Source organism: Cydia pomonella, unplaced genomic scaffold, assembly GCF_033807575.1.
Source record: "Cydia pomonella isolate Wapato2018A unplaced genomic scaffold, ilCydPomo1 PGA_scaffold_29, whole genome shotgun sequence".
NCBI lineage: Eukaryota > Metazoa > Arthropoda > Insecta > Lepidoptera > Tortricidae > Cydia > Cydia pomonella.
This window is the reverse complement of record NW_026907864.1, coordinates 450,769-467,824: the sequence shown is the minus strand read 5'-3', so window position 1 is coordinate 467,824 and position 17,056 is coordinate 450,769. Positions and strand designations below refer to the sequence as shown.

The 17,056-nt window shown below is 40.4% G+C and overlaps 1 protein-coding gene and 2 long non-coding RNA genes across 3 annotated transcripts in view; 1 reads left to right on the top strand and 2 right to left on the bottom strand.

The window, feature by feature from the left end:
• The window catches only part of LOC133533953 (nuclear pore complex protein Nup205-like), a 149,826-nt gene extending 133,253 nt beyond the window's left edge, over positions 1-16,573 (top strand). Inside the window, exons 7-9 of the mRNA XM_061873043.1 lie at positions 11,750-12,066; positions 14,210-14,328; positions 14,989-16,573. Coding sequence (XP_061729027.1) covers positions 11,750-11,913 — 164 coding nt within the window. The 3' untranslated portion in view covers positions 11,914-12,066; positions 14,210-14,328; positions 14,989-16,573. The remainder of the gene's footprint in view (positions 1-11,749; positions 12,067-14,209; positions 14,329-14,988) is intronic.
• LOC133533958 (uncharacterized) overlaps positions 1-17,056 on the bottom strand; it is a 240,208-nt gene that overhangs the window by 92,494 nt on the left and 130,658 nt on the right. The window lies entirely within an intron of this gene.
• On the bottom strand, positions 5,864-8,407 carry LOC133533928 (uncharacterized). The gene is made up of 2 exons (XR_009801945.1): positions 7,512-8,407; positions 5,864-7,448 (listed from the first exon to the last, which is right to left on the bottom strand). It is a non-coding gene; the product is annotated as an uncharacterized LOC133533928 (long non-coding RNA).

The following is a 17,056-nucleotide window of genomic DNA, read 5'->3' as shown; positions in this document are numbered from 1 at the left end:
GGCTAATATTTGCCAACGTCATGGAGTAGATGGCGCTAGTAGTCACGTTTATGTTAAAAGTTTTTTGGCTGAAGTTGAGAGGGTAGATGAGAACGACAGTAGGAAAAAGGAGGTTGTGTGGAACAAATCTACGGCGGAGTGATATTTGCTTTTAGATCAAGTCAAGGACGTTCTCATGGTGTTATTAGAATAATGATGTGTCTCTTGTTGATTGTGACCAACGTTCACAGATCTCAGTGAACAGTTGAACTCCTCGTTCAACTATAAAAGGATTACGTGTTGTGGTATCCCCATTTCTCATAACTCTGAACATTTTACTCCAGTTAAAGAAATCAAAAGCCTTTGCGAATGCGAAGTCAATAAAGCACAATACATAGCCTTATAGAGTATACAGACGCCGCACCCACTGTATTATTTATTAATTGGCATACGTTGAGAATTTGCTACTGAGTACCCATCTATATGTCTCGCATGGTTGTTAAAGTTGTGGAGTGAATATTCGTGAATAAAAGAAACAGAGTGGGTCAATTTGATGGACACAGCAGTTAAAACACTGTGTTGCGGAAGGCTGGCGATATTTTGCTTAATTTAAGATCTGATCGGAATGAGGAAGATGAATCGGCACCTCGGATGTACAGTATATGTATTGCTGTTTCTACCATCCTTAGCAGGACTGATACATGTGCACGGGGATGTAATCAAAGAGTAAAGCAAGTGATGTAATGCAATAACAAAGAGTTCATGACAGGTTTTGTAATTAATTAGAATGAGAATAAAGTACTTACTTTATATTATTTATGTCAGACCTAATAGAGAGGCTGACTTTAATAGAATATAATCTCAGAGCATAGAATACTAGAAAGAGGGCAGCCGCCGGTTGCCGCGTCGCAGTTGTTAGTTCAATGGGCACACACTGCCGCTAGTTCACCTTTAGTTGTTACCGAGAGTGCACGAATGAGACACCGAGAATATTCCGTTTTTATCCAAAATGCCGAATTGTACAATAGTTAACTGCAAACATCGTAGTGATTTGATCCATTTCCACTCCAATGGAATCACTTTTCACATGTAAATACGACAAATACTTTTTATTCCTAATAAAAGAATGAATTTGACCTAATATTCCGACTTTCAACCATATAAACTGTTGCTTGATTCACTTCAACAATTTTGATCATTAAGTTACATTATTGCAAAGCCAAGCGTTTATGCCACAATGAATAGGGTACAAAACGATATACTCAATGACACATTGTCTCATAGTACAGAGGACATACCGCGAACCACATCTTCAAACTTCGGTCATTCATTCGTCTATTTGCATCTTTATCACTCTTGCATATTTGAGCGTCATGCGCGAATGAATTGTGCTTTGTGTGGGGGTAAAGAATTTGCTTCAGGCGAACTCAGTACAAATTGGCCGTCAAAATGTCCGATCTCCTCATACTCAAACAACAAAGTAAATAATGACACGTACACCAAATAGGATGCCACTCAGTATAAGCCATGTGTGTTAGATGAGGCACTGGTTTTCATGGCACCCAAAATTAAAAACTAAAACAGAAACAAATCGCAAACAGAACAGAATATTAACAGAACAAGACAGAACACAAATATTTCTTTTTTTACTATGTCCGTTTAAGGTTGTACTTAAAAGAGGTAACGGATTTACAGTTTCTGATTGGTGGCGGTTAATTGTTCCAACACTTCATTGCAGCATATCGAAAGCTGCTACGAAAAGCGGACGTACTGTGTTACGTGCCGTTAAGCCTGAGGACACCACGTACATGACTTTTCGAGATCTTAAGTTTTTCAAATAGATAAGACGGCTGTTAATCGCGAATGACTCCAAAAAGCAATGATGCATAGTGCAAAGTAGGTCTGGCAGACATATTTAATAGATTATAACGGTTTAAAAATGGTGTGATGTGAGAACGGCAAGAAACAGAAAAGAAAAGCATTTTGAATGCGTTGAATTAATACCGAAGTACTCGTCAGCATCCACCCCCCAAAGGCGGCATCAGTGTAGCTCAATTTAGACAGAATAAGTCCACACTTATCTAAATCAACATTAATAAAATCACGGACGCGATATAATACTATAAGCCTATTAAAACAGTTGCCTACACCTTGACTGTCCCAACATATTTAAACTAGATTAATAAACACCAGCGCGAAATAAACGCACCAGAGAATGATTAGAAGAAAGCACAGTTGATTTTGACTCAATATCTGCTTGACTATCACATCACTTGTTTTGGATTTGATGGTTCGAAGTGGGAGCCTGATTTGACAAGTCTGTTGAATGTCCAATTAGCATTAAAAAAAAGGGGTGTGGTCCTCTCGAGTTGTAGATAGATTTACAGTATGATTATAAATAACACCCGTCTAGATATAATACATGTATAAAGTATATAGAGACAAATGGAAGGTAACTGGTACTTATAGCACAGGTTCATACCTATTTTAAGTATCAGCGAAAAACTCTTGGACAATGAATCCTATGTAATATATTATAAGAAATTATGTATTAGGTGTAAACTTTTGAGGTTAATAAACTTATCTAAACTTATCAGATAGGTCTTCAAATTCTATTTTACATTTTTATTTGTGATTATATAGAAATAGCGTGATTCTCCCTTGGCTGGGGAGGGCTGCCGGACATGAAGTGGGTGCACCCAGAGATGGACATGTCAACAGTGGCCTTAATGGATAAGCGAATAAATTGAAATACTGCGAGTAATATTCAGTAAAGAGAAGTGGGAATTTAGGTCACATACACCCGTTCGGATAAGACGGCCGCATTTGTCTGTGTAGTAATTATCATTGCATATAAAAACGTATATTCTTTTCGATCACGCGGTCGTCGCAGTGTTCAAAACAGTTACAGTCATTTACGTCTGCTATAGTAATAGTTGTGACACTTGAAGTGGTGAAATAGGTTATTATGCTATTAACAATGTCAAAAGAGCAAAGTGACAAATTGAATCACAGATGGTAGTCATAGATAGGATATACCTATCGCGAACGAAGTTCTCACTGTTTAACAACACCGATATATGATATCAGATCGCATTGCCACCCTCTGACACATGGGCTGCATGACGCGGTCTCTTCTCGGGACCTAAATTGCAACTAGGGACTGCTCGGAGCAATCTAGAACCGTACGCGCGGGAGTGTAGGAAATAACATTGGTCATGGGTTGACGGAGAGACCAGTAATGGACCAAATATGACAGGTCGCAGCCGTGATCCCACTCAGCTCAGCTCAGACATCGATGGACGCTCACACCAGTTTCAGGATCCTGCTTTCAATCAGTTTAGCACGGAAATTGATCAATATTCAGACCAGTCTCAGGATCCTGTTATTAGTTGGCTCAGCACAAACATTGATGAATGTTCAGATCAGACTCATAATCTTATTCTTTATCAGCTCAACACAGATCAGTCACAACTCAACTCAGATCAGATGCACGATTTGATCCATCACAGAAACGGAGGGTCTCAGAACATTTTTGTAATGTCATCAGAAATTGCACAAAGTCTCAGGCCGTGCCGATTCACGACGCAAAGTGTGAACCATGCGGTTCGAGAATGGACAGCTCAAACACATCGTTATTCACATTAAGTGTTCTTATTATCTGATTGTTGATTTATTTATATGTTTGCCTATAGGCATATAATTTCAATTAAGAGGAGCATTTTTCTTTCGGGGCGGGAGTGTCGCGAACGTATTGCGAACCGGCTAATATTTGCCAACGTCATGGAGTAGATGGCGCTAGTAGTCACGTTTATGTTAAAAGTTTTTTGGCTGAAGTTGAGAGGGTAGATGAGAACGACAGTAGGAAAAAGGAGGTTGTGTGGAACAAATCTACGGCGGAGTGATATTTGCTTTTAGATCAAGTCAAGGACGTTCTCATGGTGTTATTAGAATAATGATGTGTCTCTTGTTGATTGTGACCAACGTTACCAGTTCTCAGAGTGAACAGTGATCCAGTGAGGCTAATATGAACTTAAAGTAAACTTTGCGTGAGGAAAGGGGTCGCTATAAGGGGAGGTTTGGAGGCGACTATTAAGCTCAAGAAACCAGGTCGATAATCATTTACATGCAGGTAATAAAGTCGGACACCAGCACAACTCATATCGTCATCTCACTAACGTCCAGGCCTCGTATAGGTATGTAATATGTTTACATATCGCTTTCCAGTATCCGTAAAAGCATTAGCTCATTCGATAGGTTAATAAGTATGGTGAGCTTGACGACACCAAGGAAGTTGATTTTTCTTCGTCCGAACTCGCATTTATCGACATTGAGAGTTACGCCGTATTTATCTAGGCGTTCCAGGACTTGTCGAAGCAGTGTTTTGTGTTCTTCTTCATTTTCAGAGGACAGGAGAAGATCATCGACGTAACAGAAACAGCCATCTATGCCTCGTAGAACGTCGTGCATGAATCGTAGGAATGTTTGGCTTGAGTTGCGGAGCCCGAACGTCATTGAGTTAAACTGGAACAACCCGAACGGTGTGATTATTGAAGTTTTCTGCGCGTCTTCTTTGTTCATGGGGATCCAAAAATACGCCATCTTCAGGTCTAATTTTGAAAAAATCTTCTTGTTGTGTAACTGGTACGTAAAATCTTGAATTCGAGGTAAAGGATAGCGATCGGGTTGTGTTACGGCGTTCAGACGTCTATAATCGCCGCAGACACGTAGAGAACCATCTTTTTTCTTGACAACGTGCAGCGGACTTGCCCAGGGGCTGTTTGAGGGTTGACAGATGCCCATTTCCATCAAGCGTTCGAATTCGGCCTTCGCCGCTGCATATTTGTCGGGCGGCAGTGGGCGTGGCCTGGCGAAGAGTGGGGGGCCCGTAGTCTCGATGAAATGCTGCACGTTATGCTTGGCCGGCGTTTTCAAAGACATTGGTCGTAGTACATTAGGATACTGTTTGAGAATCTCGTAGTAGGCTTGATTGCTGCTGATCAAATAGACGGTTTCTTGAGTACTTCGAACTGTTAATGCGTTGACTTGGAGTTTAGTGGTTTTGTCGATGAGCTTCTTTTGATCTAGGTCAGGTAGCAGCTTGTAGTGCCGAAGGAAATCAGCTCCGAGGATTGAGGTCTTGATGGCAGCCACGATAAACGTCCAACGGTAGTCGCGCCGTAGCCCCAAGTTAAGAGTGATTGTTTTCTCTCCATTGGTCTTAATCGGCGTGTCGTTTGCGGCGTAAAGCTTGTAGGTGCTTGATAACTGCTTCTTCTTGTGATGCGACGATAGTACTGATATTTCGGCGCCAGTGTCGACGAGGTAACGTTCTCGAGAGTTGCGATCGATGACACAAAGGCGGTTGCTGACTGGAGGTACACCGAGGCCCGCCAGAGTCGGTGTAGGCATTAGTTTTCCGATGAGCTAGTCTTCTTGCTACACGGCGATTCACATCTTCGTGCTTTGTCTCCGAATCTGAAGTGATATCTGCACAGCCATCCAGGATCACCGGGCTTGCGTGAAGTTCCATGCGCCGACATAGATCTCGAACGGTAACGGCTTCGAGAGCGAAAGGGACGGCGATAGCGTTGCCGGCCGCCGGACCGAAGGGCTGCAATTTCGAGTGTTAAATTGTCGAGCTTCTGGGATAACTTCTCAAAAAATGTGTTTTCGCTGCTTTGCGGGGCTTGAAAATCTGTGGCTCGTGTGACTGCAGCAACGGTGACTGGCTCGGCGTGCTCTAACATCTTGTCGGCCATGGCGGCGAGAATATCTAGCGATGACTCGTTGTTGACAGAAAGAACTGTGCGTACTTGTATATCACGTCGGGGTCACCAAATATGGGGGTCCAGGCAGGAGGAGTCAAGTGTAAACAGCGGTATAGTCAGTTAAATAATGAACATTTATTGAAATGTATCGTCGTCTTATATACTATTCCTAAACCTACGAAAAAATAGAAAGATAGGTATCTTAGAACTACAGAATCTAATCTACCCTTTGACGTAAATCGCACCTCTCTAGAGTGCGATGGCATATCTTCTATCCCGCTCACAATCGCCGGTTGCATGAAGTGGGTAGTAGAAAATACAGCAATTCAGGACTACCGCAGAGAATGTCGCTTGCGAGAGTAGCACGCCCTGTCTTCCATCTCGCTCCAACCGCTGCATAAATACGTGCGCGCCGCCTGCGCGCGCCTCAGTTGCGTCCGGCCGTCGATGCGAGCGCATGTCCCATATATTTATATATCTGCTTTTTATAAACTATATTATGATACCTACTGACACTTGCAATCTCTTGTATATCAAAGAGCAAGAATGTTCAGTTAAAATGTATGTAGGTACTCACTCAATTGCCTATGTGCTCAGGTGAACCACTAACATTCGCCTGCTGAATACCTTTTTGGTAGAAATAACATAAATATGGGCTTCATGGTTGAAATAAAACATTAAATTGAATGAAATAAACCAAAAATTGTAGCTCTTTAGTTGTACGCGCGTAAATAAATTGACTTTTCATATGTTAGAGATAAACATATGTTACTTTTGATGATGATAACAGTGCATGTGAATAAAAATTCCCAGCATGCTCCACCATGTCGTCAAGCTCACCATACTTATTAACCTATCGAATGAGCTAATGCTTTACGGATACTGGAAAGCGATATGTAAATGTACTACATACCTATACGAGGCCTGGATGTTAGTGAGATGACGATATGAGTTGTGCTGGTGTCCGACTTTATTACCTACATATAACATGAGTATCACATGATTATCCACCTGGTTTCTTGAGCTTAATAGTAGCCTCCAAAACCTCCCCTTATAGCGACCCCATTTCTCACACAAAGTTTACCTTAAGTTCATATTAGCCTCACTGGATCACTGTTCACTCTGAGTACTGATAACGTTGGTCACAATATACCAGAGACACATCATTATTCTAATAACACCATAAGAACGTTCATGACTTGATCTAAAAGCAAATATCACTCCCGCGTAGATTTGTTCGCACACAACCTCCTTTTTCCTACTGTCGTTCTCATCTACCCTCTCAACTTCCGTCAAAAAATCCCAATAACCTAGAAGCGGTTTCTTAACTTAAACGTGACTACTAGCGCCATCTACTCCATGACGTTGGCAAATATTAGCTGGTTCGCAATACGTTCGCGACACCGGCCTCGTAAGACTGAGGCCGCGCCTTATATGATTTCACCAAAATCACATGAACCTATTGTAAAATAAAACTACGCAGGCCTCCTCTCTACTCTGTATCTCGATGAATGGCTCCTTTTCGGGCAAAGTTACGAACAATGTATAGAAAACATAAAACCAACAATACAGTTATTAATTTCATTAGGCTTTATCTTCAACCAAGAGAAAAGTAGTACACACTTACCTACACCTATGACGTCGTGCAAATTCTTATAGGAATGATTATTAACTCGCGTCAGTTGCGACTTAGCTTACCTTAGTTAGTTAGTTAGTGCTTCTGGGCATTTTCCGCAAATCGACAACCAGTACTTAGCTTACCTTACAAAAACATGCTTAAAATCTGAGTTACGAGTAGAACAGTGTTTAAAAATGAAGCATTGCAAAATTAGACAACTAGCAAAACTCACCGGCCTACTCACCGTGCCCGGCTATCGGGTACGGATGGCTCTATATGAAGGAACTGGAAAGCTGCAAGTTCCTTAACTTACAAGGCCCCGATAATTATAATCATACAATGAGTATAGCAGAGTCCATCCTACCTGACATACATTGGTGGTTAATGAATATCGATAATTCCCATCACCAATAATTTCCGAATTCAAATATTTTCTGACGCCTCAACTATGGGGTGGGGAGGAGCCTGCGGGGGTGGTACGGCAAGCGGCCAATGGTCTAGTATCATATCAACTATTTAGAGCTGCCTGCCGCATTTATTGCTCTTCAAATTTACTCATGTAATTTGTACAATTGCCAGATACTCCAACTACTATTAGATATTACCGCGATTGCCTACATTAACCGAATGGGCGGTATACAATACCCTCATCTTACCCAGGTTAAGAGAGGTCTGCGGCAATGGTTGTTTGTGTTTGCATCATATATAATATCCCGCGATAATATTATAGCTGATTACAAATCAAGGAGATCACATCCGGATATAGAATGGGAATTAGCCAATTGGGTTTTTAATGAGATAATATGCAATTTGGTTTACCTTTAATCGATTTATTTGCAGGTCGTATAAAGAAGAAATGCGCAAAATATATTTCTTGGCACAAAGACCCTGATGACTATGCGTATCGCTATCGTGTTATCAGAGACTCGTTTACTGTAGCCTGGACAGGCATGTTCTTTTACGCTTTCACACCTTTTTCGGTTTTATTGAAAGCTCTTCGAAAGATTATTTCAGATAAAGCTACAGGTATCGTGGTCGTATCGTTGTGGCCAACACAACCAAGATACCCTGCTTTTAGAAGTCTCCTTGCTTTGCTAGCAAGTCATAATATTTCAGCCTTGTGGCAATGCTTCAATTTCTCACTCCTGTTCCCAACGAATACACAACTTGATTACCCTGGCTGCAAGGATATTGTGCGGGTAACCCTATCGAGGAGAAGCCTACCATCATCCTGATTGGATATAATGATAGCTTCCCTATCGCCAAATTTGCCCTTCCCTATTGCTATAAAACAGTATGATGTTTGTCTTAAAAAGTGGTGGCCCTTTTCTAATAATAATTTTGTCGACGTATGACTCGTCTATTCCGACAGTAGTCTATTTTTTACCAATCTGTTTAATGAAGGTAGTTAATATGGAACATTAAACTCCTATAGAACGGCCTTATCCTTAGCCTTCCAACAATATCACATGATGACTCATTAAATGAGTGAGTGAGCATGGCTTTAGAGACTCATTAAATGAGTTTTTTCCTCTACGGCATCTGACGCCTAAGTACAATGCAATTTGGTATACCAATCTTGTATTAAATCAGTTGAGCGATTGGTTTCCTAGCGATAAATGAAATTGAAAGGCTTTCAAACAAAACGGTTACATTGCTGGCTCTCACTACGGCTCACAGAATCCAAGTGAAATATTAATAAAAAACATTGAAATAACTTCTGAATGTATATCTATTAGAATTCCAGATATTGTAAAAACATTAAGACTTAGGCGTAAGCAACCTATTATATATCTACCTTTTTTCCGCGAAAACCCTTTTTTTTTTATATGTCCAGCGGAGGCGATTTCTTGCTATGTGAATAAAAGAAAGCCCTTAAGAATATCTGACAGCCTGTTTGTTCATCGCTACTAAAAAGCCACATAAACCAGTAGACTCGCAGACACCCAGTCAGCGGATCAAGTGCGCACTGAGCGCGTGCATGGTCGACGCGGCGGGCCGCCGTGTCTCACGCGCACGCGCACGGCGTCGGCGTCGACACCATCCGCAACACCAAAGGGTGGAGCGGACAGTCCAATACCTTTGCAACGTTTTACAAAGGTTTTACAAAGGTCCATTTTAAGTAATGAAGACTGTTTGTCTCTGGTGTTATCCGTATTAAATAAATAATGAAAAAATAACGTATTCATCTCGTATCGATTGATTATATTACATTGCCTAGCTATTAGAAATAGGTTTAACAAAAAAAAAAAAACATAATTATATATTATATTTTAAGGTTTAACAGATTTGTTGACTTACCAAAAAATTGTACCAAGTTAGAGGATGAAGAATCTGTTTAATTTAAGAAACAAACTTTTGCATAGCCCTACAAAATCTTATATATAGTAGGCATTTATTCTTGTATTTGTACCAATGAATATCCAATGAAGACTTTTATTTACTTAAGTACACTTAAGTGACTAATTTCAAGTTTATACAATAAATTAATGGTATTTAAGGTGTTAAAGATTGATATCTTGCCTGATATTATTCGATCCTACTTTATAGTACAGTACATAACATATCTACAAATATGTTGATTTTATTTTGATATCATATAAATAGAATGATTCCTGTATCAATGCTGAGAGGTTATAATATAGTATAAATTGTCTAATATTATATTACATAAGTATATCGACATTGATGGTTTTTCGGGAAATATTACTCTCAAAGTCTACATGTATATATATATCTTCAGTTACTAATCTCGAGGACGAGGCGCGAAGTATAATTAATGATTAAACGAACTTACCTTAAGTGAAGTTCTATCATAATTATACGAAGCGCCTCGTCCGAAGAGATTAGTAACATAACTCCCTCCCACCCATCGCTTCGCTCATCCCCTTACTATCTTATATAAAATACATCAATCAATGTATTCATATATACGTAAAATATTTCTCTCAACTTAATGAGCGGACAGAGCGATGGCGGCCAGGAAGTGGAATCTAGGCATACCCACTTACTGAGGAATAAAAATTTAAAAACAACTCCAAACTAAGTGCAGAGTGGTAACACCTACCGGCGTAACTACGGACGAGGCGCTTCGTATAATTATGATAGAACTTCTCTTAAGGTAAGTTCGTTTAATCATTAATTTTATTGTGTGTAAGAAACTTACACTTTACTAATCATTGCATTCAGAGTTTAACTATGAATATTAAGTTATTTCACGTCCTACACTTTCTCTAAACATCTACATGTGTAATTTATGCTAATATCGAGAACGAAACCCGAAAGTAATTAATGATTAAACGAACTTACCTGTACGTGAAGTTCAATCACAATTACTCGAAGGGTTTCGTTCGAAGATATTAGCAACCCTCCCTGCCCTAGGACTAGCCTGATCCCAGGTCGTGAAATAATGTAGGAAACACCTCAGCATCTCTCTAAACAGAATGATGGCGCCTGGTTGGTGAGGGTTGAATATTGAGACGATAAATTTTTCTACCCTCTTTTTTTTAATATTGTATTTTATTTCTCCAAAATATAGTGCGAAATGGCGAGTCTATCGTGAAATTACATGTATAATTTATGCTAATATCTTTGAACGAAACCCTTCGAGTAATTATGATTGAACTTCACGTACAGGTAAGTTCGTTTAATCATTAATTAACCACGTTATTGCTCGGGAATAACTTTGTTATAAATATCTCTTGTTGGCTTACGGTATGAAATAAATTGAGTTAATTATCGTTTCATCTTGTAATTTCAGAAACCATGATTGGTTCATGATGTGTAAGGTTCTGAAAAGTTAGGAAATATAACGGAAATATTAGGAAAATTTTACAAGTAATACTTAACTAAAAAAAGTGTTTTCATGTGGCAAATGGACCCGGGTATGTCATTAAATTACATACGCCTAAAGAGAGACTTATTTCCATGAATGTCATTTCTTACGACTTATTGTTTCTACTGGTGGCTGCAAATTGTTCCAGCATTTAGGCGCAGCATAGCGTAATTGCCTCTATTCTGTATCTATTTTATGTGAAGAATACACAATTATTGATATTTTTGATACTAACAAATTTATTGATAATTTAGACTTTTCAAATAATAGGTACAATTACAGTTGCCTGTAGAAGGTACAGTCAGCGATAAAAGCTTGTACCAAAAATGAAATGTTTTCCAAAAACTTTTGTTATTACCTACCGATGTTTTGAAGTCCCTGTATGCGTGACAGACAAGAAGATGCCTAACACCTTCCCTGTTTCGATCTGTAATTAACAATGTATTCTTTTATTTTCAATGGAACTAAAGGTCTGTTTGTTATCACTTAAGCTTATATATATTAATATGTGACTGTTTGTTTCCTAAATAAAAAAAAACTTAACAGACATGCGGGCGCTGCTGCCGTCCGGGGACTCCGGTGACTCGCCGGCGGCGCGCGCGCGGTCTCTGCGGCGGCAGCTGCAGCAGTGCGGCCACGCCGCCTGCCTCGCGCTGCACCTGCTGTGGCGGATGGCGCAGTGCTCCAAGCACCGGGCCGACGGTCAGTAGCTGTCTCGTGGCACTTGCAGACGTGCGGGCGCTGCTGCCGTCCGGGGACAGTGGCTTGTCGCCGGCGGCAGCTGCAGCAGTGCGGCCACGCCGCCTGCCTCGCGCTGCACCTGCTGTGGCGGATGGCGCAGTGCTCCAAGCACCGGGCCGACGGTCAGTAGCTGTCTCGTGGCACTTGCAGACGTGCGGGCGCTGCTGCCGTCCGGGGACAGTGGCTTTCCTGTGTATACCAAATAAATTTGGATTTGTGGAAATAAATACTTACTTCACAATGTTGGAGGGTAGAATAAGTTTTCTGCCAACAAACTGCTATGCAGTTTGGCAGATAAGTGATCATAGCCGATGTAACTTTTATAAATAAATAATAAAAAAAATTAAAAAAATTGAAAGCCTAATTTTCTTGTCAGACCCACTATGATGTTCTTCTACTACTTAGAAGTTGTACGATTAAAACCTCAGTAAAGTGTATCCGAAGCTATTAAATTGTCTATAGAAAGGACGCCAGTTTTTCCTTACGTTTTTGACCCTTTGAACACCACGCCTCTCGTGCGCGGCGCGTCATCGTGAACCTTATCGGAATGCACAAAGGGTGATATTTGGCTGTGACGCGCGTCAGACGACATCTTTGACGATCAGAGTGTTAAGTGTAAAGTTATAATGGCTGTAAGAAGATTGCCATTACTGAGTGGCATTAACGTGAGATACCACTATGGATTCGGTTCTTATTATTTATTTATTTTATTTAAACTTTATTGCACACATAAAGAAAAATGTACAAATGGCGAACTTAATGCCAAAAGGCATTCTCTACCAGTCAACCATTGGGTCAAACAGAGACATTTGTGTATGTTGGTGCAGGAAAAAATAATAACAAATAATAAGGAAAAAATTAAACGTGAAGTCAAATAATATTAAAAATATATAAATAGTTAAATATTACTACTTATATAATGTATAAAAGATAGACTAATACATATAATTATGTACATATACATGATGGTGAACCTTATTTAAGTTCTTCTGACAGAAGATGCTTGCGAAGTAGTCGTTTGAAAACGGGTTTGCTTGGGGCTTGTCGAATAAAGAGAGGGAGGGAATTCCAGAGACGGATTGCCTCAACGGCGAAAGAGTTAGACATAAAACCAGTACGGTGAGAAGGAATAGAGAGTTTGAGAGAACGGGAGGAACGGAGTTCACATCCTGGACGGGGGGTGATGAAAGTGAATTTACGTTTAAGATAACCAGGGGAGGAAGGCTCGAACAAAATGGAGAATAAAATACTCAGTATTCTAAGGGACCTACGACGACGGATGGTGAGCCAATTTAGCTGACGGCGATAAAAAGGAACATGGTCGTATTTGCGAAGTCCGAAAATGAAACGTATGCCATTATTCATAAGACGGTCTAGCTTATTGAGGTACTCCTGAGAGATATTAGTCGTGCACGCGTCCGCATAGTCAATAACTGGCAAAATTAGAGTCTGCACAAGTAATTTCTTAGTACTTACTGGGAGAAAATTCTTAAATTTATAGAGATAACGCAATGTTCCTGAAACTTTCCGACTTATTTCAGAGACTTGGTTCTTGTCTGTTTGTCTGATTTAATTTCATGTCTTTTAATTATTAAATATAAGAATTCAAGTCTTGGAGACCCTTTACATGTCTAAGGATATTTTAATGATCATTTTTTTTTAATTATATTTTATCTCTGACACTTAGTGACTTTTATAACTCAGAATTTTAGTATTTGTTGTTTGTATTTTTTTATCATAGTTTTTTTGTGTAATACGACATTTAGAGACTATATACATCTCTAATAAAGTATGTAATATTTCATGGATTCCATATTTGTAATTGTATTTTGTTCTTTTTATTGATTGTAAAAATTTTACATGTAAAAGTGCCCCTGTAGCTTGCTGAATGACCCCCTTATTCATAAAACTCTACGGGCCTGATTTAGTTACGTTTGTACAGTGATGACAAATAATGACAAGGCACAAAATGACAGATAACGACAAACGATTCAGGGCAGTAACGCGTTTATGAATAACGCCATAAATTTATTTATTCAATCAAGTTATCATAACATAACAGCTTACGCCAAAGCGTTACGTAGATTCATAACTTAAAAACGATTTATTTATTAATTAAAAACTAACCTACATCTACGAATATCTGTCTTGCATCTTTTCAAGCACTCCCTTCCACTCAGATAATCAGCCTTCCTATCCCTGACGCAAACAAATCACACTCTTAAATGTTGGTTAATTGAAAGTAAGGATAATGTATCGTTCCAGCCCCCGCCCTGAACGGCACGTGGCAGGCCGCGCCGGGCGCGGTGCCGGCCGAGCTGCGCAAGGAGCTGGCCGCCGCCTTCAGCGAGCGCTTCACGCAGAGCCTGCTCGACTGCGCGGAGGTAGGTCACGCGACCGGAACGTCACTCTGGTGACGTTTAGCCTTTCGTGTGTGTGTGGTGGTCGAGAATCGTTGGTTCTAATATCATTCTTAATTAATCTTTTAATTATACAGGATTTAGACTCTTGGAGACCTTATACATCTCTAAGGATAATTTGATAAACTATTTTTTTTGGTTCTGACACGCCTCTAAATATTTTTAGTTTTTTTTGTACAGTCACGTCTGATAATATCGGTAGGAAAAATGTGCCTAAAATATATATACACTACCTTAATACATATATGAGCAATAATGAGACTTTTTTCGTATCGATATTTTCAGACGTGACCGTATCTGTTTGTGTGTGTGTTTTTTAATATTATTATTATAATTTTATTTTGTAATTCGACATTAAGAGACTATATAAATCTCTATGTAATAAATAATACTTTAGTTCGTATTGATATTTTCAGTTAATTGTATTTTATAATTTTTGCTTGTATGTAAATTCCATATTGACGTGTGTGTGTGTGTGTGTGTGAAAAGTGCCCTCATGGCCTATTTGATGAATAAATTTTGAAGTTGAAACCTCCGTCGTGATGGCTTCCTTTTTGCACACTTCAATCATCTTTCATGTTTTTCCCATATACATAAAAAATACTAATAAAAGTATAATTCCAGACGCAGTCGACGCAGCGGTTCTTCCTGAACGTGATCGTCAAAGGCATCAAGACCATGATGCAGTTCTAGCGAGGCGGTGATCCAGACGCGAGGTTTGACTTCAATACTTCAATATCAAATAGAAACATTGTACCTAATGTAAGAAAGTTATCAGAAAATCGAGTTCCGAATGAGTGTGAGATGTTAAAAAGTTAGTCACTGTTAGGTTTGTGACGATAATTATGCATTGAATATGAAAAAAACTTGGTTTTATTCATTTCATAAAGTATAAGCTATATTACTATGTGAAAAAAGGCAAAAAGTTGATTCCCATAAAAAAATCATGTATGGAAGGTGGAGGTAAGGAATGGAATCTTCATGTACCAAAAAGTGTCATCAAAAAACCATAAAAACCTAATAGACAGCGCACTTCACTCCGTCAATAACGCCTAGGTTCTTAGCTACACTAGCGCTACTCTGGAGAGATTTGGAACTATTATTTATAGCTGACAGCTGGACACTTGCCACAGTTCTACCATAAGAGATTTCACTCTTTTTAATTCCACACTCCATAATTTCATGCTTATATAATTATCGTCATTGCAGTTATAATAGGGAGTATTACTGCAATGTTCTGCCGCCAGAGTTCAGAGGGGCTACCGCGAACCACGTTCGACGTGTTGCCTCTCTGTCGCACTTGTAAATTCTTACGTAAGTGTGACAGGGAGGCAACACGTCGAACGTGGTTCGCGGTAGGCCCTCAGCTAGCACCTTTCGTAAACCATAGAGTAACTTATACATACTGTGCCTTAAACTGTTGATTGACAAGTTTTCACAGATAATAAAATATGACATTGATGCATCAAGACGGATTGTTTACAAAAGGCCTACCGGGAAAATTTAAATTTAGTTATCTGCTTCTTCATCGCTCGAATATGCAAAAGTGATGGAGAGGTTAGATAACGAAATTTGGATTTTGATGGATTGTGGTAGTGGCGCCCCCTACGCAGAGTTTCGCGTTATATTCCCTATTAGGTACTATTGTCTGCAAGTAGCGGAATGTTGTAAAATTATGTAAAAGTTTCACAGTAAATAAAAGATACCTTCATTTCAAAATTGATATTTTCGATTCCTATACAAACAGAAGACGTTACCGAAATCTTGCCAATTGGAAATTTATTATATATATACTACTACTACTCCTTCCTTGCCGTATACGGCAATGGCGACCCCATCAACAATTCTTATCCGGATTATGAAATGCCCTTATGTGGCTCGCAAAACCAAACTTTGTTTTGAAGATGCGGTCACACGATGCGCAATGGAGTTGTCCAGTCGAGTTGCGGGTGTATGTGTAGGAGGGCTTAGGTCGCGTCTTGCGGATATTATATATATATATATAGTCCTCCTCATCATTTTCGATGACGGCGACTCCAAATAAACACATTATGGACGTTGTCTAGCGTGAGCCCTAATGTGGCTGGCCAGGCCGAACTTGCTCTTAAATACTCTATTGCACGCGTGACAATAAAGTTGGCCAGCTGCGTTGAACGTGAGTAGGGAGGATATGCCGTTTTTGGCTCAGTTTAGGTATTTATCTCCCCCCCCCGCCTCACCCCCCCCCCCTCACCCCCCCCTCACCCCCCCGCCTCACACCCCCACACCCCCCCCCCCCCCCCCGGCTCAAAAACCCCCCCCCCCCCCCCCCCCCGCCCCGCGCCCCCCCCACCTTCCCCGCCGCTGCCCCTGGCCCTGCGCCCCTTGGTAGTTCAGCAAAGATCCGTTACATGGCGCCACTTGGTAGTTCGGCAAAGATCCGCCAGAGGGCGCCACTTGGTAGTTCGGCAAAGATCCGTTAGATGGCGCCACTTGGTAGTTCGGCAAAGATCCGTTAGATGGCGCTACTTCCGTCTTTGTAAGTAAGTTAGCTATGGATCTGTTTAAAAAATATATAGAGGGCGCCACTTGCCCCCTTCCCGCCGCCGCCGCCGCCGCCGCCCTCCCCCGCCCCATCCCCGCCGCTGCCCCTGGCCCTGCGCCCCTTGGTAGTTGTGCATATATCCTCGCCAGTTGGCGCTACTTTCTATGT